Source organism: Melanotaenia boesemani, chromosome 16, assembly GCF_017639745.1.
Source record: "Melanotaenia boesemani isolate fMelBoe1 chromosome 16, fMelBoe1.pri, whole genome shotgun sequence".
Classification (NCBI taxonomy): Eukaryota; Metazoa; Chordata; class Actinopteri; order Atheriniformes; family Melanotaeniidae; genus Melanotaenia; species Melanotaenia boesemani.
Genome location: NC_055697.1, coordinates 24,045,500 through 24,070,825, shown reverse-complemented (window position 1 = coordinate 24,070,825; position 25,326 = coordinate 24,045,500). Strand labels below are relative to the sequence as shown.

At 37.9% G+C, this 25,326-nt stretch overlaps 2 protein-coding genes across 3 annotated transcripts; one reads left to right on the top strand and one right to left on the bottom strand.

Moving 5' to 3' along the window:
* Positions 1-687: 687 nt before the first annotated feature.
* On the top strand, positions 688-12,372 carry ppp4r3b (protein phosphatase 4, regulatory subunit 3B). The gene is made up of 16 exons (XM_042011097.1): positions 688-1,142; positions 1,738-1,793; positions 4,611-4,709; positions 4,873-5,496; positions 6,474-6,551; positions 6,833-6,949; positions 7,135-7,251; positions 7,526-7,657; positions 8,396-8,498; positions 8,591-8,632; positions 8,948-9,106; positions 9,280-9,449; positions 9,525-9,664; positions 9,808-9,953; positions 10,038-10,171; positions 10,279-12,372. Exons 1-16 carry the CDS (start codon positions 1,001-1,003, stop codon positions 10,378-10,380), a joined length of 2,361 nt encoding a protein of 786 aa, XP_041867031.1. The 5' UTR covers positions 688-1,000; the 3' UTR covers positions 10,381-12,372.
* Positions 12,373-12,661: 289 nt separating this feature from the next.
* On the bottom strand, positions 12,662-24,398 carry cfap36 (cilia and flagella associated protein 36). 2 transcript variants are annotated; one of them, XM_042011103.1, is made up of 11 exons: positions 24,061-24,398; positions 23,556-23,620; positions 23,310-23,411; positions 19,426-19,540; positions 19,253-19,340; positions 17,465-17,624; positions 15,109-15,214; positions 14,819-14,997; positions 14,383-14,547; positions 14,046-14,138; positions 12,662-13,773 (listed from the first exon to the last, which is right to left on the bottom strand). In XM_042011103.1, exons 1-11 carry the CDS (start codon positions 24,164-24,166, stop codon positions 13,690-13,692), a joined length of 1,263 nt encoding a protein of 420 aa, XP_041867037.1. In that variant the 5' UTR covers positions 24,167-24,398; the 3' UTR covers positions 12,662-13,689. The 2 variants fall into 2 exon arrangements, with proteins under 2 accessions (XP_041867037.1, XP_041867038.1); XM_042011104.1 differs by lacking the exon at positions 14,046-14,138.
* Positions 24,399-25,326: the final 928 nt, after the last annotated feature.

Here is a 25,326-nt window from a genome sequence, read left to right as displayed (position 1 = left end):
AAATTAAAGTCAACAAAATATTTAATAATAAACTATTTGTATGTGCACCAATAAGCCAGTTAGTTGAAAAAGAAAAGTGGGGGGAAAGTTACTTGAGGATGTTATATTGTATATTGCACTGTTTTTTTGTTTTTTTGTTCCTGAAAACCCAAATGTTTAGGCACTTTTGAGTAACCAGTATCCAGTCATTCCATCACACTTGCACCTATTCTGAAGCATTAACTGTTTGTGTGAGCGTATTGAAATTGAACAAGTCTGGCCTCGTATAAAGCCTGATTTGATGCTACCTGTCAACTGTAATTTTTTAATAGGACTTCATGGCACATGCAATGTTTAACCAGCATAACTTGAAATAATATGATCGTGAGTGGACCATTCCTACACAATTGGTCATTTTCTAATGATATAAAAAGCTATAACATTCCTTGGCAAAAGTCACAGAATAACCACAATTACTGTATGGAACTGTTTATGTCGTATGAGAGTTTGTATGAAAGGGGGGGAGCTAAGTCTAGCTATTCCGTAGTTTTTACCGATGATCTGCTTCTCTTGCTACTGCTATTTCTTCTCCTGCCCTTGGGTGGCGCTTTAACCTGCCGCTGCGGTTCTGCCGTCGGACCATACCGCCTGGAGGAGTAAACCCCGCCCACCCCGAGGCAGTTAGCGCTTGATTGACGTCGACGAAGAAAAAGAACACAAGATCCGATTACAAGATGGCGGTCTGTGGACGTTAGCAAGGAGGCCGTTAGAGTTGTTGTGTTCTCTTTGAATTTTACTCTTTAATATCAGGCCTTCTGTTTAATTAATTTATGTTGTAAACGGAATGTATAGATGAAGTAGCCACAAAAATATCTTACTACTACTGTGAACTTCACTTAAATGTGCATGTTTAATAACATGCAGGTGGGAACAAAGTTAACAGGTCGAGGAAAACACTAGACGGGTTGAGGTGATAGCCTGTTAGCAGTCAGCTAGCGTGCTAGCTCCAACTCTTTTAGCCATGTCGGACACTCGGCGGCGAGTGAAGGTATACACGCTGAATGAAGACCGGCAGTGGGACGATAGGGGTACCGGACATGTATCTTCTACGTTTGTAGAACGACTGAAGGGAATATCATTATTAGTTCGGGCCGAATCGGACGGTAAGTTAGCCGTTAGCATAGCTGCATTAGCTTAACATCGGCTAGCTCTAGCATGCTAATGTCTGTTTGTTCGGTCAGAGCGCTTTAGCTATTTTTTTAATTAATTAATTTATTTGTATATTTATTTATTTATTATGGATTCGTGTGATATGCTTCTAAATGTAACATTCATATTGTCACTTCTTTTAGAATGATAAGTTACTTGATCGTTTGGGCTTAGCATGATCGTTTGGGATCGCAGGACGTGACCACAGTAGCATGGGGCCCCTCAATGTCTCGTAGTACACGTACAAACTTGTTATTGCTCCTTTATTATAGAAAGTTATATCTGTTCGGATCCAGACTGTTTAAAATGACTTGATTAATATGGAATTTGTCTGTTTTTTTTTAAGTCTAATCTTTTTGTAAATATATTGGCTTGTATTATTGGCTTTTCTAGGTTTTTGTTTAACTTTGGTCTTAATCTACGTGCTTTTAAGATTTCAGGTTAAATTAGTTGAACTATTTCTTAAGTAATTGTCTACTTTTGATATGTTTCTCGAATGATCATTATGTTTTCTTTGAAAGATAAGTTGCCACCATTACTGTCTTTCAGGATCATTGCTGTTGGAGTCCAAAATAAGTCCGAATACTGCATATCAGAAACAACAGGTAAATATTCAGCATCTAAATTTTAATCAAGTAATTCTAGAGATGCCGTGATCATATTTTTTTGGTTTCCAACCATATTCTGATATCTTAAATTTGGATATCGGCCGATCGGCTATTTTCCAATACCAAATCAGTTCACATGAACATTATTATTGTCATGTGGTGGTGTTGTAATTGTTCATTAGGCTCTATTAAACCTCACATCACTTCTTAATAAGGGAGCAACTGATAACAAAATTAATCAAATTGATGTTTCTAAAATAAAATAGAAGAAAAAAATGAAAAAACTTAGGATTTTTTCTTAAGTAAATTGACAACAGTGTTTGTTGTTGTTTCATGATCTTAATAAAAACCAAATTAGTTTTAATTTATCACTAACAACTGATTTTATTTTTATATTTAAAGTTTAAGAGAATCTGTTGAAAGTGAACCAGGGTGTTTGTAAATAATCTGGGAAAACTAGGTAGTCTGACAGCGGTGCAAACAGATTGTGGTCTGCATTACCAGCTCAGAGGGCTAGTTTCTGCTGAAGAGGTCATCTGATAATAGAAGCTAGTGTTCAGTCTGGCCAGAACGTCTTCATGGAGCCAATTAGTAAGAATATTTAGTTCCGTTAAAAGATCCTACAAACAACACTGCTCTAACTGCAAATATTTAATGTGCTCCAGTGTTACATGCATTAGTGAAAGCGCCGTTAACACTGTGCCAAGCAATTGGACCGTCATGCTCTCAACTAGCTGCAGCGTATAATCAAATCAAACCAAATTGGAGATTCCGTTGTCTTCCTTTAGCTTCTTCATGTGAGCCGCATTGTCACACAGGATTACAGCATTTTAGCTCGCAGACTTTTCCAGAATTATCCTTGACAGAGAGAGGCTGATTGACCGAAATGATGAATTAAAGCAACTTTTCTGTGGGCTAATCCCTTCAGTTTTCCTTTTGTCTGCTGGGAGTTTACCGCTCTGCTGGAATGCTTCAGGAGTGTCTTCTGCACTTTTTTTTTCTTCCCTTAGCTGAACAACGTTTTACCTTGGAAACCTGGAGACTAAAATATGTCCAAGTTAGTGACATGGCACATTAGCAAAGGCAGCTCATTTCCTATCAGACTTGTCAATGAGGGTGGTAATGCTGGATCTAAACTAGGGTTGGAGCTATCGATTATTTTAATAATTGATTAATTAATTAATCTGCCACTGTAATCGATTGATTCATCAATTAATCGGATAAACTTTTCCCCTTCGTTTGAAGATCTTGTGACTGAAATACAACTGAGCAATAATAGTTTAAAATTCAGTAGCAGATACATATTTATATATTGCAAAAAATGCACAGCTATGACATGCTGTCATGTAAATCAGATAAATAGCATCAAACTGTTTACTTTTTGATGAAAGGACGAAGTGTAAACCTGTTCTAGTGAAAATGTGACTTTAAATGACTGAGTCAGATTTATTTAAAATAATGTGGTGACATCACTTCCTGTTGTGAAACGTGGCGGCGCCAGCGGTCTTAGTATTAGGTGCTAATGTGAGAGCCCGCAGTCTTAGCATTATCTGCTATTGTGAGCGGTAATATGCTACAAAATACTTTACAAGTGAATTCACACAGGTGAATGAAAACATCTGGATTTGACATTATCTCGGTAAGAGAAGCTGATTTTGGATGGAGGCAACACAGGAAACCAGTTGTGTGTGTGTATATGCTAAAATCTCTCCAAGCCTCGTTAAGTCACGCGATAGAAGGGTTACATTACCGGAAAAGACATATTAAAAATTGATCTCCAGGTTTTTTGGTTTGATATTGGATTTATTTTATTTTGATTGATTCAAATCGATTCTTTTAAAAACCCAGCCCTATTTGAAATTATCCCACATTTGGCAAATTTAGATTTTTTTCCCGGCTGTCTTGATATTCTCCTTTGTGCTGTTGCTTTTCTTTTTCTTGCCATCAGAAACGAACATGCTTCGCATTTACCGGCAGGTATTACGGGAAGTAGGATATATAGACCTGAAGTAACGCATTAAATGTCATTTTTTAAATTTTTTTTCTCATTAAACGAAGCTTCTATTACTGGAATTTTAATCAACCGTTTTTTTGTAATCGATTAAATCAAATAATTTGAGTATAAGCTTCGGTGTCTAAACTAGAAACTCAAAGTATAAAACAAAATCATATATAATTTATATATGCAAGTTTAATTAGAAATATTTCATAAACTGATTTTGCTTCAACATATTTTGTTTACTTGAAACCTGCATAATACTTGTAAATTGTGAACACGTGACCACATAAACACGGGTTCCCCTGTGGATTGGTGAAGTGGATCGGGGAATTCAGCCCAATATCTGATTCGTCAATCACAACGATATCGGAACCAGATGCTAAAATTGGATCGGATCAGTCCCAACCTTTATCCTTTCAAAATTCCCAGCATATTAAAAGATATGCTGTGTTTTTCTTTTTATTTATTTCACCACTTCACACATTGCATCTTATTCTCAGTCCCTTATTGTTAAAATTTCAAATGAAGTAACTAATTTTACTAAACCTGGTTTTCAAAAATATAACTGAGGCTTGAATGCTGAAATTAAATCATAGAGCCAAATGTTTCTTTTGCATTTTTTTTTCTATGCAAAGCAATTGCACTATCATTTTGAAAGAGTTGTTCCAAGTCTCACACAGTTGCTGTCCTGCTAATTACTAGCTCTCACTCTATGAATGGAAGCCTTTAGTCGACAATCTTTTTGTGTGTGAATAAGTAATAATGATTTATGTGAATAAGTTAAAGGCCTTTATGTTTTCTTCTCTTCCTTTCAGGACACGCTGATTGTCTGGTCAGAAGCGGATAATTATGACCTTGCCTTGAGTTTCCAGGAAAAAGCTGGCTGTGATGAGATTTGGGAGAAGATTTGCCAGGTAATATCAAAGAGGGTTGATGCTTCTTTTTCCTTATTTGTTTTTCTTTTTTTTCCCCTTTAAATTGGCTATGAAATTCTGTTGATTATATTACAAGAAGTTAATGTGCATGGTGCTGCTCCCTGGTTAATTGTTTAATAACTGCCAACCATTTATTGTTCAGGTTCAAGGCAAGGACCCTGCTCTGGACATTACCCAGGACCCCATTGATGAATCAGAGGAGGACCATTTTGAAGAGATCCCAGAGACAAGCCACTTGGTTGAGCTCCCTCCTTGTGAGCTAAGTCGTCTTGAGGAAATTGCTGACCTGGTTACCGCTGTTCTGTCCTCGCCCATCCGGAGGGAAAAACTTGCCCTGGCCTTGATGAGTGAAGGCTACATCAAGAAGCTGCTAGGCCTCTTCAGAGTATGTGAGGACCTGGACAACAGGGAAGGCCTTCATCACCTCTATGAGATTGTGCGTGGTGTGTTGTTCCTCAATAAAGCAGCTCTTTTTGAGGTGATGTTCTCTGACGACTGTATTATGGATGTTGTGGGTTGCTTGGAGTATGACCCAGCACTGGTTCAGCCTAAACGACACCGAGAATTCTTGACCAAGACAGCAAAGTTTAAGGAAGTGATTCCTATCACAGACTCAGAGCTACGACAGAAAATCCACCAGACCTATCGGGTTCAGTACATCCAGGACATAATCCTGCCTACACCCTCTGTCTTTGAGGAGAACTTCCTGTCCACACTCACCTCCTTTATCTTCTTTAACAAAGTGGAGATTGTCAGTATGCTGCAGGTAAGGATCCAGATTTCAGTTGAGTTGGTGACAGTTTCTGGTTACACAGTATTTTCCTAAATCTGTGGTGCAGTTTGATAGGGACTTGTTTTGCTGAATTGTAAGTGAAAATATTTATCTCTGTAAATATAAATATATATTAAGAGTGAATATGGCTTTTATAGCAAGCTTTGATGCATGGCGTTAAACTAAATTAGTTTTTATTTGTTTATTTTAATCGACTGAATAATATATTTCTGATGCTGTACATGGATGTCATCACTTGAAAGGCCCACATGAAACTTGTGTTTCTGATTCAAATTTTGTATTGTAAACCAGATTAATAACATGTACCTCACAATTGTTTTTATGATCTTTATATTTTATTATTAACTTTTATGGGCTAGTGTTTGTTGGCTGTTTTGACATAACCTTGGTGTTATTGTTTCTAGGGCTTCTACATTTTGAATAATTTTTCTGTATTCATTCTTGTTTTTCTAGCGCCCATTTTAATCCACGGTCACCAGGTTTAGCACAATTGGTCATCAAGTTTTTTAGTTTTCTAAAAGTTATTGCGACTACCCTTTTAACAAACTTCCCATTTTCATTTCTTGTGTTAGATTCGCTGTTGTGTTGGTGCCTCTGCCACATTTTGCTGTGACAAACATTTTTCTTGTTTTTTTTTTTATCTTAATGTGGCAATGCCAGACCCTGTTGTGTCTTGGATTACGACAGAATCTAAGCTTTTTAATGTCACACTAATTATGAAAAGTTATGCGCATAAGTAGTGATGGAAATATGTTTCTGTTAATTTCATTGAACTGTTTCTATACAGGTGAATATAAACATTTCTAAAATTATTCAAAATGATCACGGTAAGCTCAAATAATTGTCAAGGGTGTATCCAAGAATATGTGTGTGGTTTTAAACATGTTTAATTTGTCTCTTCGATTTCTTTATTGTGTCGATTTTTAAACTCTGTTTTTACTGGGCCACAGGATGATGAGAAGTTCCTAACTGAGGTCTTTGCACAGCTCACAGATGAAGCCACAGAGGATAGTAAAAGGAGAGAGCTGGTAAGTCGAACAGTTTGTAAATCTCAAATTTTGACAAATATCCATCTTTTAGTAGAAATATTGAAATCTAAAGGTTGGGCTGTTTTTAAAGTTGGCTTTAATTAATTAAAGGGAAATAAAATGTTTTTTTTCTTTTATCTGTGATTACACGCCTTCCACGTGGATAGGCTATGTATTGGGGATTCAATAACTGAATTTGATCAGGTTTTTTAATCATTTACTGAATTCATAAAGTAATGATTAAAACAAATCTCTTTTTTTTCTCCCTCATTGCTCCATAGGTAAACTTCGTCAAGGAATTCTGTGCTTTTTCACAAACATTGCAACCACAAAACAGGGACGCCTTTTTCAAAACTCTGGCAAATCTAGGGATTTTACCTGCTCTTGAAATAGTCATGGTATGTCCTGGTCATCTTACAAATGTGATCATCTGTGCAGTTAACAGTTCTCACCTCAAGCATGCCTCAGATTCCCTGTTTTGTCTGAATGCTTAAATGCAGCGACATGTGTGCACAGAATTCTGTTAGTGTCATCAATTCCCATTGGTCTTCTTATTTTTGTGTGCGTGCATTTTCCTGATTAGGGAATGGATGACCTGCAGGTGAGAGCAGCAGCTACAGACATCTTCTCTTACCTGGTGGAATTCAGCCCCTCCATGGTCAGGGAATTTGTTATGCAGGAACCACAGCAGACAGATGACGTAAGCATTTACCAATCACTGTACAAGCAACTACTATTAAGAGTCAAGGCTCAGTCTCAGATATCACACAGTGGTTTGTGTGTTTATGATAAAAAAAAAAAAAATGTGGACAGTTGTATGAGGAATCTACATTCAAACTTTATAAGATTAAGGTTGCTTTTCTATCTTTTTTTTTTTTTTTTCTTCAAAGATTTTGTTAAATTATTTTAATCTGTATACACTTGGTCAAAATGTACATTTTGTTTATTGTATGTTCTCTATATTTGTGTTTCAGGATGTTCTGTTGATAAATGTCGTGATCAAGCAGATGATTTGTGACTCAGACCCAGAGTTAGGGGGGGCTGTCCAGCTGATGGGTCTGCTCAGGACACTCATTGACCCAGAGAACATGCTGGCTTCCACTAATGTAAGCAAAACTAAGTTTGTATTAGCTGTCAACAGGAAATCATTTCTTTTTTTGTTTTGGTCCCAAAAGGCAGTCATTAGTTGAAATTCAAAACAACTCATGTCCGTTTGTTTTTTTTAACAGTTTAGTCTTAATAAAAATCAAATCTCTCTTGTTCACGTAGCTGCAGGCACTGGTTCCATATGCCAAATGGCACCTTAGCTCTGTCCACTCCAGTTTCTGCTGCTTTGCCTGTTTGGCTCATTTGTGTACTTCCCCTATAAATGAATAATCATTAAATTGACAATTACTGCTAACAGCTCATAACATGCCCACAGTCAACTACAACTGACTGTCATGTTATTTGATGTTTCTGTCATCTTTCTGACATGTTCCTCCCCTAACCTCGCTTAGGTTATCTGACAATTCTCCAATACGTTTATAACACAACTAATCTTGGCGTGTCTAGCACTCAGACCAGGACATTTAATAATAATTCAGAAGATCAAAGCTTTAGCTGCAGATGGACATTTAAGACACTTATATAAATTAACTTAAATGCAGGTTAATGAACCCAGCTGGTTTGAAATGAGCATTGTGAGAGAAACTTAACATGTCTGACTCTCCCTAATCAAATTTGCTTGGTTACTGTTAAACTTAAATAAAATATCTAATATATTTTCCACCCTAAATTGCGGTGCTTCCCATATACTTTGTCTGACATCAGTGCCACTTTGTCTGTCACGTGATTTCCTTTAGAAAACCGAGAAGACAGAGTTTCTGAGTTTCTTCTACAAGTACTGCATGCATGTCTTGACTGCTCCTCTGTTGGCCAACACTGCACATGAAAAGAACTCTAAAGGTCAGCTGGGCACATTAAAGCACAAAAATAGAGATTTTAAGATTAAAGAATATATTTTTCTTGACCGTTTTTTCTTTTTCATGGCTTTTTAGATCCTCAAGAAGGATCAACAAAGATCAACCCTGTGTGTCCAGGTAGGCATTATTTAAGTCATCAGATTTAAACCCTTCAGATAATTGTCTGTCAGTTGTCTGAAAATTATTCTTGTTGCAGATAGCTTAGGTGTAATCTACATTACTTGTTTTTCAGTCACAAATACCCAAAGAGAGTTGAATAAACCAACACTGTTTTAAATAAGCTTATTTGACTTGATTATGGTTTAATTTGAATAGAAAACAACCCTATTCTGTCAAAGGATAAAATGAAAGTACTGTGGAGCATAGCTGCAGACTTAGGCTGTGTTGTTACTTGTAATGTCCGGATCTAAAGTGGCATTCTTGTCTTTGTAGACAACTTCCAGACAGCTCAGCTCCTGGCGCTGATCCTGGAGCTTCTGACCTTTTGTGTGGAGCACCACACTTACCACATCAAGACCTATATCATGAACAAAGACCTGCTCAGGAGAGTTTTGGTACTCATGAACTCAAAGCACACCTTCCTTGCTCTTTGTAAGTTCTTTCTTTTACGCGTGTTGCTTTAAGTTTTTTTTTAAAAATGACACTTAAGCTGAAGAGTTGCTGTATAAATCCAAGCTTACACTTAATGAACAGTCTTTTTCATTCTTGAGTTTTAGTCTGAGAAAACATCATTTTTACTAAGTTGCCGTCTTGTTTGGTCCAAGGTGCCCTGCGTTTCATGCGCAGGATCATCGGTCTGAAAGATGAGTACTACAATCGCTACATCATTAAAGGGAACCTGTTTGAGCCTGTCATTAATGCCCTGCTGGACAACGGCACCCGATACAATCTCCTCAACTCGGCCATCATAGAGCTCTTTGAGTTCATTAAAGTGGTACGTGAATACTGTTTGATTAAAAGTAATTTTCTCTGTTGTGTTTACAAAAGGTTTTTCACCATGTCTTTCCAGGAGGACATCAAATCCCTCATAGCTCACATTGTGGATAACTTCTACAAAGCACTTGAGTCCATCGAGTATGTTCAGACTTTCAAGGGCCTGAAAGGGCGGTACGAGCAGGAAAAAGACCGGCAGAGTCAGAGACACAACAGGTCAGTAGCCTGATTAGAAACATCCAAATTTTACTGTGATCTTTATCTGATACCTTTATTATGAATTTATTATTCTTTATTACTTTGAAGTTTCCAGTGCAACATCACGTCAAATATTTCATGAAACTGTCTCCCTGTTGTAGGTATCGCAGAGATGCACGATCCATGGATGAAGATGAAGAGTTGTGGTTCAACGATGACGACGATGATGAAGATGGAGAGGCAGTGGAAAAGAGAATGGAGGATGACTTCTCTGATAGCTACGGCAAATACATGGAAGCCAAAAAAGGTAAGTTGCACTGGAATAATGAATGCATCCTTTTTTTCCCCTCCCCTTGGATTACAATGTGATTGTATTTCTTTGTAACTACAGGAGCTGCCAATGGAGCCACTGGTGCCAACAATGGGAAAGCTGCAGCAATCCCACCTTCCTCACCAACTGTTCCTCCAAACAGTTCATCATCCTCTGTTAAAACAGTTACTCTTCCTGCCACACCTGTCGTCAAGGTAACCCGCCCTGAGTGTTCTCATCTGCTTTTGAGCGAATCAAGAATGATAGCTTGTTTGTTTTTAGTACTGTAGCATTTTTTTAATCTTTCTTGTTTTGGTCTCAGACTGCTCTGGTTGGTTTGGTGGACTACCCTGATGATGAGGATGAAGATGAAGATGAGGAGGAAGACAAGTCTCCAAGGAAGCGACCGCGTTTGAGCTCTTAAGGTTATTTGTCCTCTCTTGTCTGGTCATGATGGATGGACACCAGGTCCTTGCCATCCCCTCCTTCTCTGGTCGTCTCATTGGTCCTCGGCCTGCCTGTGCCACCTGCCAGTTTCTGAAGAGACGGCGAAGACGAGTTCCCGCCTGACTCAGTCCCTCCTGAACTTGGCTCCTCTTTTCTCCCTCAGTGAAAGGAAATCGAGAGCTTCTCCTCTGGAAAGACAATTCGGTCTGTTCCTACAGGCTGTTTTTTTTTTTTTTTAACTTCTTTTACAACCAGCCCTTTAGTGGGAGATGAATCTCACCAAATCTCCTTTCTTCTTAATGAGGAAATCCATTGACTTTTTGCAAACTCCTGCCTGCCTGCTCCTCTCTTTTTCACCTGCTTAATCTTCCTCATTTACAATCCTACGTACCACTCAGAGGCTGCAGTGGAAATCACATGGCTAGGGTGGTCACTAACTCCACTCTTTCTGATCCAACAGTAGAAAAGAAGCTGCAGCAAAACAGCAGCCCAGGGTCCCTCATTAGTTGTTTCTCGCATTAACATCCTTCCCCATCCCGGACCAACAACCTGCAGAGGAAGCCAGAGCACACTCAGCCAGTGGGCGAACCGTTCAGCTGGCCAGTCAGGCTAGCAGGACTAGCCGTCACAGTTATAGAAAGCTTGACTGGCTGAAGCCACGTGTGTGTGTGTGTCACCTGCCACAGAACCACTTAGTTTTGTAAGAGGTGGAGGGATCTAGGCAACGAAATAAAATTTACATACTGGAAGAAAATAGATGACAAATCGAACCAGGATGAACATTCATCTGTAACACTGCTTGGATCCAGCAGAGCAGGACTCAAACCTTCAAAGCCATGGCATCAGTTTGATCAAGGCACACACACAATAGACACACTGTCTCACAAGACTGTGTTAGCCAGAAGTCATGTATTTCATGAATTTTTTTAAGTACTGTACAGTTTTTTTTTTTTTTTTTAATTTCCCTTAATGTGGTTTTGAAAGCGAAGAGGGATGCCCACCTGCTTGTGTTACTATGTTTTTTTTGGTCATTTGCACAAAAGGTGGGCATCCCTGTTCAGCCTTTCAGTCCAGTTCAGTTAATTCAATGTAAAATGCGGAGAAGTTGCAAATGTTGGTTTTTAAAGAAAATAACATTAAAACTGCAGTAAAGTCGTTTTTGCAGCCAGTGTTTTGGGGATGTCTGGATTTTGTATTTTAGTCATTTTAAGAGTTAAACATCCTTGTTATGACACACATCTGATGATCAGCCCAGATTGTGATTTTCCTGGGTTTCTGACACGAGCTGTTGCAGTGCTTGAAGCAGGTTTATTGCCCACTGGAGGTCAAGCATCAGGCCGTCTCTTTCAGGATCAGAATTCAGTTTGCTTGTTAAAAATTTGCTGCTGAGAATGATGCTGAGTTGAGGGCTCAGGAGTGAGCTTTGTCCCCGGTTGGAAGGTGTACGATATTCACACCAGTGGATTCATTGGAGATCAGCTTTGTCCTACAGTTTTAAATCTATAAAAATTGCAGATCAGAAACGAGTATAAAGAAAAAAAAAAAAAACTTATCATTTTAAAGAGAAAGAAGTGAACAAGTTGTTTTTATTAGTTGATATAGAAATGCTCTTCCCGCTGCACTTAAGATGGTGCAATTTCTCAGTCTAACACAGATTAAAATGTTCGATCTTTGCTCCTGGTGTCACTACAATTGTACAGAAGCATATAAAGGATTTAAAAAAAAGCCAGATCACAGACTTATCTACAGCTTCTGATTCGTGTCACGAGCAGCAGGATTGGAGCACAAGTACAGTTATTGCCAACATGCTTGTTGGGAGTTGAGCGGTGAATTGTGTGTTAGCATCACCCAACGACAATTTCTGCTCTGATGAATTTGTACCAACTGCATTTACTGCCACTATCCATTCTTAACATTTGTATGAATTTATTTGATAAGTTTTGAAATTAAATGTGACTCTGACATTGAACTTGTGAAACTAGCTTTGTCTTAACAATTTACTCAAGTAAGCAGACTTTCAGATCTGATTTAAAAAAAAATATTTTTTGATGTGATTGTATTTCGTCGTCTCTCAAACCTCACCAACCTCAGTTATTGATACCTTGTCGGTAATTAGTCAAAGAGTTTTGATCTAAAAGACGTGTGATCTGTGACCTTTTATCCAAGATTGATACAGAATAGCAGACCAGCTACTACGCACCTTTAAGCACCTTTATTCAAACTTTAAAGTTCTGAATAGACTCAGTCTGAAGTCCATGTTATTTCTATAAAATATGATTTATTAAACAGCATACAGAACATTTATTACATATATAGAAACTGGTGCATCTTGATTGCTTTAAGTGAAGACTGCTGATTGCTTTGAAGATAAATACTGCACTCCTCGTGGAAAGCAACAACGTTCTCTTGGCCCCTTTATGAACATTTAATCATGTTCACCTTTATAAATGAGGTGCTACAATGTGAAAGATGTACCAGATTCTTCCCTCTGGGAAAGAAAGTGGACAGCAAGACTGTACACATATCCCAGTTAATATTACCACCACTTTAATGTAATACCATCTCAGTCAAGTACTTTCATCATCCATCTCACATAACTTGCTGAGACTTGAAGCAGCTGAATCTTCCACAGTCTGATTCATCGCATAGCCATGGTCGTCTACACAGAAGTGACCTTGTGATAGTGTCCTAAATCATTCCATGGCTTATAGTAAAATGGCATTAAAACACTTGAGAAATGTTTGTAATATAAGTAATAACATTGATATTTTTCTGGCCCCTTTCAGATTACTTTGTAAGACAATTGTGCAAAATCTTGTTTGAACTGAAATGTTTCCCTTCATGACTTATGCATATTACACCATCAGGTAGGTTGTTTTGCAGAAAAATGGCTAAAACATGAGCTAATTGTTGATTGCCTGACCGAGTAGCTGAATTCTAGCTTTAGCGATTTTTAGCACTTTGAGTTGGAAATAAAACTCATCTTTCTGTTAAAATGATTATAGTGCACTTAGTTGTAACTGCAGTGAAATGTCAGGAAAGTTTTAGATTTCAAATAAAATGGATATTTTCTTAACTCTCTTTCAACAGCTCCAACTACTAGATTTTTAAATACTCAAATGGCCTGTTTATCCAAATCCTAAAAGATGCACCTCTGCTGTGTAGACAGGTTTCTTTCAAAGCCCTGATCTGTGTTACATAAAATGTGAGGCAGTGTAAAGGAAGCCGTGCATTTGATTACTGGAGTAAAGAAGATAAAAAGAGGAGTATTGCATTGGAGAGGAAGTTATTTCTTTATCACTTCTTCCTTCAGCTTGTCAGCCAGATGTTTCCTCTTCTGAAGCTTCTTCCTCTCTTCAGCAGATATTTCCTGTGTGAAGAAATCAAACCAGGTAATGAAGGGGCTAATGGTCCAACAGCTTCAGGTGAAATGTGAAGGTGAAAAAGTGGCTGTAAATATTACCAGGGTTCCACCCAGCACATGTAGAAATGCATTAGCAAGAAAAATGCCCCTCTCTGTGTTTATGATGAGTGAATAGTTGTGATTAGTTTGTGTGAGAAGGACAGAAAAAGCACCACACAGCAAAAGCAGATAAACACATGGCGTGAATGAGTGTTCACATCAGGCAGCTGATGGATCACCTTCTGTTTGGAGGAGTTAGCAGAGTGTTGTGTTGGAGGAGGAGCAGGAGGAGGGGAACTGGTCCCGTTCCTCTGGGACTGCCCAACTGCCTCCTGACAGATCAGATCAGACCAGATACAGGCAGATGGAAATGAAAAAAAGAAACCAAGTGAGTTAAAGAAAATAAGATAAAGCAACTGAAAAAAAAAAACAAAAAAAAAAAACGTGATGTTATAATGATATAATTTACAACCAGTTAAGCTGAATGAACTTAGACGTAAGTGTATGTTAATTTTTCTGTTTAATTTAAAATAAAGGGAGGTGTAAGGATGGCGTGTGGGAACAGGGTTTGTTTACCGGGGTGGTGGAGGGAGCTGGCGTGGGGTTGGTCAGAGCTTCCTCTGGTGTGGACGGCTGCCTGGTTTTCTGCTGTTCTTTTTTCAGAGCGTGCAGCTTGTCTCGCTGCTGGCGGAGATATGTCGCCCTCTGCTGGAGCTCCTCCTGCTGTGATGCTGATAACTCCTGCAGGGGAGTGGAGGTGAAGGTCAGACCCGGGATGAACAAGCAGTTCCAGCTATTCTAAAATTTCAATAATTTCTAAAAGGCTTTAAAAATAAATAAAAATACCCTTAACCCTATAATGTGCAGATTTCCACAAAATATACTTACATAAACCTTGCATTTGGTAATTTAGGATTTCAATTTTGCAGTTTTAAATAAAAAAGAGCATCTTTTCCACATAAACAATGAGTTACAACACCTTGAAGCTTTTATTTATTTAATGTGGACTCACAGTAAATGGCTTTGAGAACCCAGCTTCCTTGTGTGCCTCCTCCAGGTAGGACTCAGCTGCAGTCTGGCTGCTGCTCTGCTCTTTTCTATGAGGACTGTTGGTGCTGGAGGGCTCATCAGATTTTGCAGGAGCTCTGACTGCTGGAAGAACTTTGCATTGCACGCTGTTACTGCTACAATCTGTACACACATGTAGAAATCACCTCATGTTGACTCTGTTTTTAATAAGATTAATGGCTTTGAAAGATAATGTAATATATACGTCAATGTGCTGATGTTAGAGTTAGTTGCCTGATTTGGGTTTAGAAGACGTGCTGCTCTTAGCTGAGCTTTTCTCATGTCCACCACCTGCAGCAACCACCTTGCTCTCCTCTTTTTTGACAGGACTGCAGTTAACCTTGGTTAGAGGGAAGAACAAGTATTCATATGTGTTGCACACATGGATAAGAAAAACACTGCTCAGAGTTCAGCTACTGCAACATGCCAAAGCCTTAAATTCCCCAGGAAGGAAGATCCTTAAATTCTGTATACATACCCTACAAATTAATTAATGTTTTGGCTTATTGGTCCAGAATAAAAGTTAATTACTACAACTTGTGTCTCGAGTTTCTGCTCCTACTGCGCAAACCAGGGTTGCTACTGAACTGTGGAAAACTGTTATCTTTGTGTCTTTTCTATCTCACATCCTCTTCACTTGATTAGCACGCTTGATCTTATCTGTTCTTTTCCTGTCTTCAGTTCTGCTTATAAAAAGATTGCAATCATAAACCAAGTCTAATGATATCATAAATGAGCTGCTGCTTAGGCCAAGAGTGCCTTACAATATGATTAGCTCAGCTTCTGCTGTTTGGTTTTGCAAACTGCATTTTGAGCTACTTCAACATTTATAAGAGGACACTGAGCCATTCCCAAACCAGCTGAGAGACATAAAGTCTGGCCATAGAGCCTGTTTGCTTATAAAGGTTCCTAACTGACCTGGATGCAGCAGCCATGGTAAGTGCTGTTTTAATTCTTATTTACTAAGAAAAGGAGCTTCAATTGTTTCTTTATTATCTGTCAGGAAACACAGACATAAAAAAAAGAATATAATTCTGTCCCACAAATCTTTGCAGTTCCAACTTTCAAAGCAACGCTGGCTTATATTTATCCAGTTGCACCAACTGATTTGAACAGATAAATGTGAAGGCCTGAGGGTGTGTGAACAGCCTGGGACTGAAATATCTCTCACTTTAGTGCCTTTCTCTTTTCTTTTTAAATTTCCAACCTTGATAATGAAGCAATATTTTATATCTTATACTAATATGATACGCATGATATAGGCTCTGTATAACAATTTGAGAAGACGGCCTTAGATAAAATATCTAAAATACTATTTGTAGATTATTTATTGAACATCTATAGTTTCAGTACTGTAGACTCAGATCACAGCTTGGTTGAAGTGTAGTCGGATTCTTATCACAGTGTGGCCCGAACAAATTTCTTCTTCCATTTTTCCTTAACATCATCGTGTTTTTCAACAAGGTGAAAGCAAAGAGCTCAAGAAAAGGTCTTTTTTTTAAACTATACAACCATACCCACCATCTTGCCAGTGAATTTAAGATCAGCCCAAAACAGCTCCTCTTGTACTTTCCTCGAAGACTTCCTAACCTAGTGCAAAACCCCACTTCGCCTAAACTTCACTGAGATGACGTGACCCTCCTCCCTAAAATACACACAAACCAAGCAGGAATAGTTTTCTAAACTGTTTGGTGTATAAATGCCTCAAAGACTTTTTTAAATAGCTTCTTTACAAGAAACATCTACCAACATAATGATGCTTTTTTTTTTTTAAACCATGTTGAATCCTTGACTCAAGCACTAAATTCATCAGTTAAAAGGTACAGTGTGTAAAAATTACGGACACCTAACTGTACACATGGACATATAAACAACTTCAAATAACAAGCACAGTTGTGAATGTACGGTGGTCGTCAGTGGCCAAACTTTTTCCAGACATAAATGTTTGACATATGTTTTCATCTGTGAGTGATCACTGCATTACAGGTCACTACTTCAAAATAAATTGTTTATATGTGTATTGTCTTCTGCTATGAGTCCTTTCAGATGTTACTTATCCCAGACAATGCTCCAGTACCTGACAAAGACATTTCTGCAGTTTTAAAGCTCAGAGGGTTCTCACTTCACACAGAGAATTGTTTGTCCATTCAGAGACACCATAGGAAAAATAGCAAATAGTAATAGCACAAATATGGCAGCTGCCATTAATGTGGACCCAGAAAAACTAGAAAAAAAATCTCATTCTAAGGGGATAAAAAGAGGATAAAAACATACCAGTTGTTTTAGTAAAATTATTAGATACCAATAGAAATTTGAATTATCCTTTACATTTTTTCTGTCTTTCACCTTTAATTTTGTTATATATAGGGCAGATTAATTCTAAAAGATGGTGGTACTTCTGCTAATAACTATGAATCATTTGCACCAATACAGAACAAAACTGTACTTTTTAATACTTTAGATACTGATCCTAAAGGTTTAGAGATATTTTGGCCTCCTGGACTAAAAACATCACCTATTTTCTCTGGGGTCTGACAGCTTGACTGGTCCATAGGTTTTTATTTTGCTCAAACAGCTCATGACACCTCACCTTGGGGGTGTTGGTCTGTTGGTTGGGAGCAGATTTAGTATTCTGGGTCTCACTGCTTTCTGCCACTGGCTTATCAGAGCAGCTGCTGGACGTAGAACCAATCTGCTCCTCTAGTAGCAGCCTCCTGGATATTTCTTCATCATATTCCTCTTTCGACTTCCTGAGGACACATTAGCAGAAGAAAACAAGTTCAACATCAGAAATGGTGCAGGGATAACAATGATTTACACTGATTCAAAAAATATGTAGTAGTAGAAGTAATGGTACAATTTTAATATGATAAAAAAATAAGAATAAAACTTTGACAGTGATGTCTACATAAAGTAATAACAGTTCTGCGCCTCAGCTTGCTTACTGTCACCAGCAGGGCACTATATAGATCCTTTAATTGGACTTATTCAGTTTAAATTACCTAACTGGAGACGTGTGTGACACATTTACATGCAGGTACAAAGATACAGAAAAAGAGATGACAATTTTGGGACTGTGCTCTTTTGGAAATCCTGTTTTATTAAAGCATCCTGATCAAAGTCACAACTGACTAATATAAAGGTCACCAACACTTCTGGACTAGTAATCACACCAAAACATGAACAATCATTATCAAATTATTTTAAAGTTTTCAGTAAAGTACTATTATAAAATTAATGAATGAAAATGACAGCAAATATAAAATGTACATTTATTATATATGTGTACAAATCTATTAAATATTTAGTGATTTATTTCAGTTGCAATATGTGCAAAATCTTTAGGTTCTTTTGGTTGATCTACTTAATCCAATTCAAAATATTGCATGATAACCTCAGCTGCAAACAGAGATGAAGAGAAATTTCACAGTGTATTCAGATGCTTGTGGAGAGGTCAGCTGCAGAAATATGTTGTTTCCAACAAGATCTGATATTGGAGAAATGTATCCCAGAAGACAGTAGGCAAATGTTAAAAAAAAAAAATGTTACTCTAAACTTAATTCCCTCCAAGCAGCCAGATAATAAAATGTTGATCTGGAAAGGACTAGAAGCAGGTGGTGCAGGGCTAGTATAAAGCCAAAGTAGACTAGTAAGACAAAAGGGATAAAAATACTATTTTCTCAGTTGCTGATTTAGTGTTTATCCTGCTAACCTAAATTAGCTGAGGCCTAAGGAGATTAACAGTAGTCCCACTGGATTCTCTGCGTTCTATTTGGCCTAGCTGTCACTGGCAAAATCCCATTAGGTAGCCGGGATAGGAGCTTCAGGATGCCTGGACATTTACGGGCAAGTGATGCAAAGTGAGAAAGCAGTTTGAAACTGGATGAGTCCAGATTCACTTTTATATATGGATCGATATCATTTTTTAAATTTTCATTCTAAGTGCTTGTGACGTTTTCATTCACATCTCTCCATAACTGTTTAATTAATCACGTTAACAAACAGACGAACAAACCATAGCAACCACCTAGCCTTCCTGGACAAAATAATTAGTAGAAATATAATAAATACACACTGTGAAAACAAAGACAAGAAACCATACAACTCACACCTATAGTCAGTATAATATCATTAATAATACAACAAACATGCTTTTCAACTGTGGGAAGAGGCCGGGACCTACGCAGACACAGGAAGTACATGCAAACTCCACCCACACAGACTCAATGGTCCTGCATGTTTTTCAGTTCATGTTACACACCAGTTGCAGTAACATCCTGCACCAAGCAGGGTTGCCTTATTTCACCAGATTTTCATCAAAACTTGCCAGTGAGAGAATGACACGGGAGGACAGAAAAGACAGGAAGAAGTGACTTACTTGAGAACCTCCTCAAGGATTTTCATCTCTTGCTGCTGCAACTCGGTCATCACATCAACACCATCTGTCAGGCACTCTGGGAGGGCCCCTGCACACACAGGAATTTTACTTTCAGCATTTGCTCTTAAGATAAATAGATATCATGTATGCATATCATTGTTATTCCATCATACCATTCCTTTCTTTCATGACCCTGAGGGCTTGAAGCTGAAGCTCCATGTTCTTCTGAACCATCAATGAACGAAACATCTGGAAGTCATCCGTAGCCAGAACTGGCTGGAACATAGACTGAACAACAAACATAAAAACCACTTAAAACGCTCTGAAGCCACATGGCAAAGGTGATTAAATGGTGTTTAATATCAACAACAGGAGGTGGAACTGAAAGGGATTTATCAGAACACAGAAATGTTTAAATAATGTATAAATAAGAGCTGGTGCATTCTAAAGCCAAGAGTAAATAAGGTGCTACAAATTGATTTCATCATTAAAAGAAACCATGTGTATCACTTGGATGATAGCCATCAAGTTGTAAACTTACACACATCTTCACATAAATACGTAAATCATTAGGACCCCTTGTGGATTAAAGAACAACATGAGGTTTGTTTCACTAGTTCGGAATTCGTTATATGGTCTTTTTAATCTGGCAGTTTTCATTAGTGTGAATATATTTTTTTTGCAGGTTACATAAAGTTTAGCCTTACAGGACAGAGTCCACAGTCTTTATGACCTATTAAAGCAAACCTTCTATCAGGGTACCTTTTGGTAAGATGAAGAGATGTGACTATACTTAAACATGCAGCGGTATGTGGTTTAGTCAGGTTTTAGTCTTTCAAAGTGTACAAAACCCCAGCACTAAAACAGATCTTGATGTTGTTGTGTAGTATATATGTATGCAGACACAATTCATAGTGACCTGCTGTCACTCACATGTGGCTTCACTGTGATCTCATCAAGCTTGGGAGGTCTTAAGAAGATTCTCAGAAAATCAAACAAAAGAGTAACACATTTGAAAACTTTTGAAGTATGTTTGGGTCTGCACATTTTCAAGCTCTCCATTATAAAACTGAATGAATATTATCCTTATTTTTTTTTAATTAAAGTTATTTTTCCCTACAGATCAAGACAGGATGTACTTACAGTATTGTAGCTATTCAGCTGTCCCCACAAAAACCCTATGTTTTCAAACACAGCAATGCTTATGGCTAATCTTTGACATTAGCTTCCTGTTTCCTGTCTCAATCCGATATCTTAGCTACTGCTTGGCAAGTCTTTAATACTATTCAGTGCTCTTGGAGCAGAGCCTCTCTCTTTTACCTCCTCTCAACTTAACCTCTCCCTTTGTGTGTCTTTTCTCCCATCTTGTTTCTACCTTATATTACCTTTCTATCTTCTACAATGTACACGACACTGTTTTTCTTTAAGAACTTAATAAAGATAAAATCAGCTGCAGTAGATATGTGGCAACACATTCACCTCAAGCTCCATAAACATAATCAGTCTATTATGGCTCAACTGTCAACATATAAAAGTCAACTCCTTTTATCAGTGTGATTCACTTTGTCTTTGGTCAATTAAATGAACAAATCCATGATCTATTTGAGACGTTATTATCACAATATTGCGTATTTAGCAGCAATTGATTAGTCGTAAACAAGCAAAATACATGAGAGAGAAGGCTACCACTTTATGCAAAGGCCAAACCGACCCACAGCTACCTTTTATCTGGTATGTGTATTGTGAGATCCGTGACGAACTCTAGTTACAGTTACATTCTGCAGGAGAAACATCATATTTATTGCTGTTGAACTGCAGCAAAGTAAAACACTTTTCATCTTCATGTATGACTTAAATTCCAATACAATGAGTGCAGATGCAATCTAAAAACATACTGTCAAAGACTAATATTTGAGGTAGTCATTGACTTTCACTCAGTTTGAATTTTCAGGGAAATGAGATACACATGACAGAAATGTGACCCTAGCGCTTTCTGTAGTGAAAGTCAAAGGGAAGATTTTAGTGTTGATGCTGTAAGTAAATCCCTTGTATAAACAAAATCCTAAAGCTCAGGTACAATTTATCTTTGAATTATTTACCTTAGAGGTAATTAATGAGATTCAAGTCTCCAGAGGACTGCAACCAAATCCAGACCTCAGTCTCTGCCAGTCTGGCACAGTCATGCCACACTTGGCTACTTGAGGTTTTTAATGCTGATAAAATCAGCTCCAGTGCAATAATACCTAAAAGAAGTCCTATTAAAGAGTGATGTAACATCAAACAACATGTAAACCTATCATAAGATCGAATGAAGAAGAAACAGACAGATTGTCTGACAGATCTAAAGCTAATTTAAGATTAAAGCAGAAACGGGAATGCCCTGCACGACCACATTTCTAAAGAAAGTCAGAATGCCATGTAAACAGATAACAGAATGAAATTACAAGAATACATTTATCTTTTATATGTTTGGTCAAGTTTACCACAGATGTGCTTAATCTTTTCCAGATTTTTTAAAACATAGGCATGCTGTTGTAATATAAGAAGATTATGATTTGTCATTGTTTTACAGAAATAGACAAGACCTCCATTGCAAAAGTGTCTGGAGGACAGAATATGTTGTTAAAACCTGTATATATAATTCAGCTTTAATGCTGCCATCCCAGATATGAACATCACCCATTTCTCCTAACCTTCACGGATACTGAATTTTTAATTGTGTGGAAACCAGGTAAATTGTCACTTTTTTAACGGACTGCATTCCTGACTTTCAAGAGAAATTTCGCATTATGATTCATCAGACCACAGGACAGTTTCCCCTTCACCTCAGTCTGTCTTTAGTAAAGTCTGGCCCAGTCAAGGCAAGGTTTTTTTCTGTACGTCTCTGTCTTTGCATGTTTTTATTTCTGTTTGTGGATGCAGGGAATTAACTGTGTATTGTGCATTAATAAAGCGCTACCCTAGTACCTGGATTATCAGCTGGTGCCTTGCAAAAAATATTTCTTTAGATTCCCTGGCTCTTGAGGATATTTCAAGTAGAGGTCAGGACTAGATGGTATATATTTTTAATGCACATGGAATTTGATTAAACAAGATAAAAAAAAGATCAGACATAATGTTTACACCATCATAGCTTCTTAGATAGCATGTTTGTTTCCCCTGTAAAGTTGTGCCAGTGTATTTATGTCTCCCTACTCACAACACAGCCACAACCCTGACTTTCTTTCTAATAAGTTACAGAATGGCTTAAAATTTGTCCTCATTGTTGCCATCTAAACAACACTGTCCACATACTAGTGTTAAATATTTACCATTTACCATATTTACCATTTACCAAATAAAGCAACATGTGTAGACACGTAGGTTTCAAGAAGGTGGCTGAACAGGGCGATCACTCATTTTTCTTCCCTCTTTTCTGCCGAGCTGCTGCTTCCTGACTGTGGCTGTGAGCTGCACATTTAAAATAACTTTCCCAAAGTTTAATTATATATGGGCAAACAAAAATCCTTGACACACAGAGTTATTTTGTCCCCATCTAAAAAAAAAAGTAACACCCACAGGCCTGATTGTGAATCTACAACACTTCAAAACACATAAACCGCACCTGAAAATAAGGGACATCCGAGCGACTACACTCTGTCATCCCAGCAATTATTATTTAAATGGCAGTGACTGTTTAAAATGGTAATTGTTTTTCTTAAAAACATGCTGCTTTTATAAATGAATATATGAATGTATTTTTACAAGATGTCATTATCTAAAATTCCATAAAGAGTTAAAATGATTAGCAAATTCATTAATTTCCTATTCATTTACATTTTTCAAAGAATCCTAACCTTTCTGGAAACAGGGCCACAGATAATGTCACACTAGACTCTCATTTTGCCTATTTGACAGGAAACCTTGCTTTAAAGCAGCTGAAAGAGCCCAATCACATTTGGCACAGAGAGCAAAGCAGAATAAATGAGGTTATGTAAGCAAATCCCAACGTTGATTCTCCATTTAGGTTAGCTGGCAGGCTGACAGTAGTGTGCAGAGCACAGGGAGCTTAAAATACCTGCAGAGTTTGAGACTTGGCAAAGGGAGAAGTGCATGCATCCAGGAACTGCTGCTCGTTGATGCCAACCTCCTGCATGTAATTCTCTAACAGCTTCTCCACCTAGAAAAGCAAAGCAGCTTTTAGCAGTCCAGCTTGACGAGTCAGCAATCTTAAAACCATTAATGCACTGCATAAAAGAATGCACTTTGTGAAAGGTTCAGTTTACATGTTTTATATACATCTCGGCTCGAGTCTGCTACTCACCAGTTTCTTATACTGCTGGTGGATTTCTGTGTATGATAACTTGTTTTCATCCTCATCGTCAAAAACTAAAAATAAATAAAAAGTAAATGACAATAGTTAGGCATTTCTAATAAGCAAGGAGACACGAATCACTTGACAAACCATATTAAAAGCATTTTAATATTTATATTTAAAGCCTTAAAGCGTTTCTCAGTGTTAAGTGCATACAAATGGACAGCAAGACTTAGCTATTTTCCAGCGCTATCTTAGGTGTAGCAGGATTTACTACCTTTATCCTCAACTGGGCATGATGTAAAATGCAATAAAATTATATTTCAATTTTAAGCAAATACGCACACCAAGAGAAAAGGTTTAAAAAAAAGTGCAGAAACTATAAATACAACTGGATACGTCAACAACAGCATCCGAGTCTCATGTTAGCACTAGCTTAGCCGCCGCCCTAACGGTGCGCAGCCCACAAAGGGTTTGTGATCCTAGATGTATAAGCCTAATTGTCTTGTTTTACCTGTGCATTTGTTTTCCATGAAGTCTGTGACAGGAATGACCCATTCTGGACTTCCCAGGTAGCCAACAATGCTCTCTACGATCCATTCACTGTCATCCTCAGCCATGTTGACCGACGCTGGGTAACAACAACACGGGCACAACGCTGTTCCTCAGCTCCAGCTCCGCGGCAGCTCGAAAATGCACAGTCCAGCCAAACGGAAAAGACATGTGGTTAATTGTCCCTCATCAACACATCCCCATAAGTCCACCGTGGCTCTTTCCCCTCGCTTCACGAGACGGCACTGTCTCCCAGAAGAAACGCCAAGTCATGAATTTGAGAGTAGAGAGTGGTGACGCCAAATCGGTTGCTACGGCAACCATTACGTCAGTCCGCTGCTCTTGCAGCCCAGACAGGTAGCGCGTTCAGAGAGAACCACAGGGTTACTGACAAGTTTCCTCATGTTTCTGTAGAGGTAGCTGTTCGAAAGGCTTCACACCAACATGCAGTTAATTCAACATCTGAACAAAACAGTTAATCCAAAACGTGCAGATCAGGGAACCAACGTTTTCTTTTTATGTCAACATTTTACATAAAAGCATAACATTCAAACTGGACGCACTTCTCTTTTGCACAGGTTGTGTCTCCTGAATAATTTAAAATAAAAGTTGTAGCTATTCAGACCTATGCAAAGGTACTTGGAAAGTCATGTAAAATATTTAAATAAAAGCCACACATACAACTGAAGCAGAAATACAAGTGTTAAAGGAATAGTACATATTTTGTCTACCTAACTGATGAAAAACTGTATGTACAAATTTAAAAAATATTTTTTGGTAGCATATAATTTATCTATTTAAATAGTTATTTAGTTTATTAATGTATTATTTTCATTTACACACTCACTAATCCACACCACCAGAATCTACAGCAGTGACATTGGAATGCCATTCAGACTGGAGAAATGTGGCCGAATGGTAACAAAGAGAGAAAAGGTAGTCCATACAGAGGGCATTGCACTCACAGAGGGCAGAATAGCAGATGTTAAGGAGAACTACAAATATCTTGGCATACCACAAGCAAATTGGAACCACAAAGAAGCCTCAAGGAAAACTGCCACAGCCAAATATGTGCAACAAATAAGGTTAGTCTTGAGAAATCAGTTCAATGGCAAGAACAAGATCTGAGCAATTAACAGTGATGCCCTACTAGTGATCAGATACCCTGCTGGGATAATAAGCTGGCCAAAGGAGGAAGTTCAGACTACAGATGTTAAAACATTGAAGC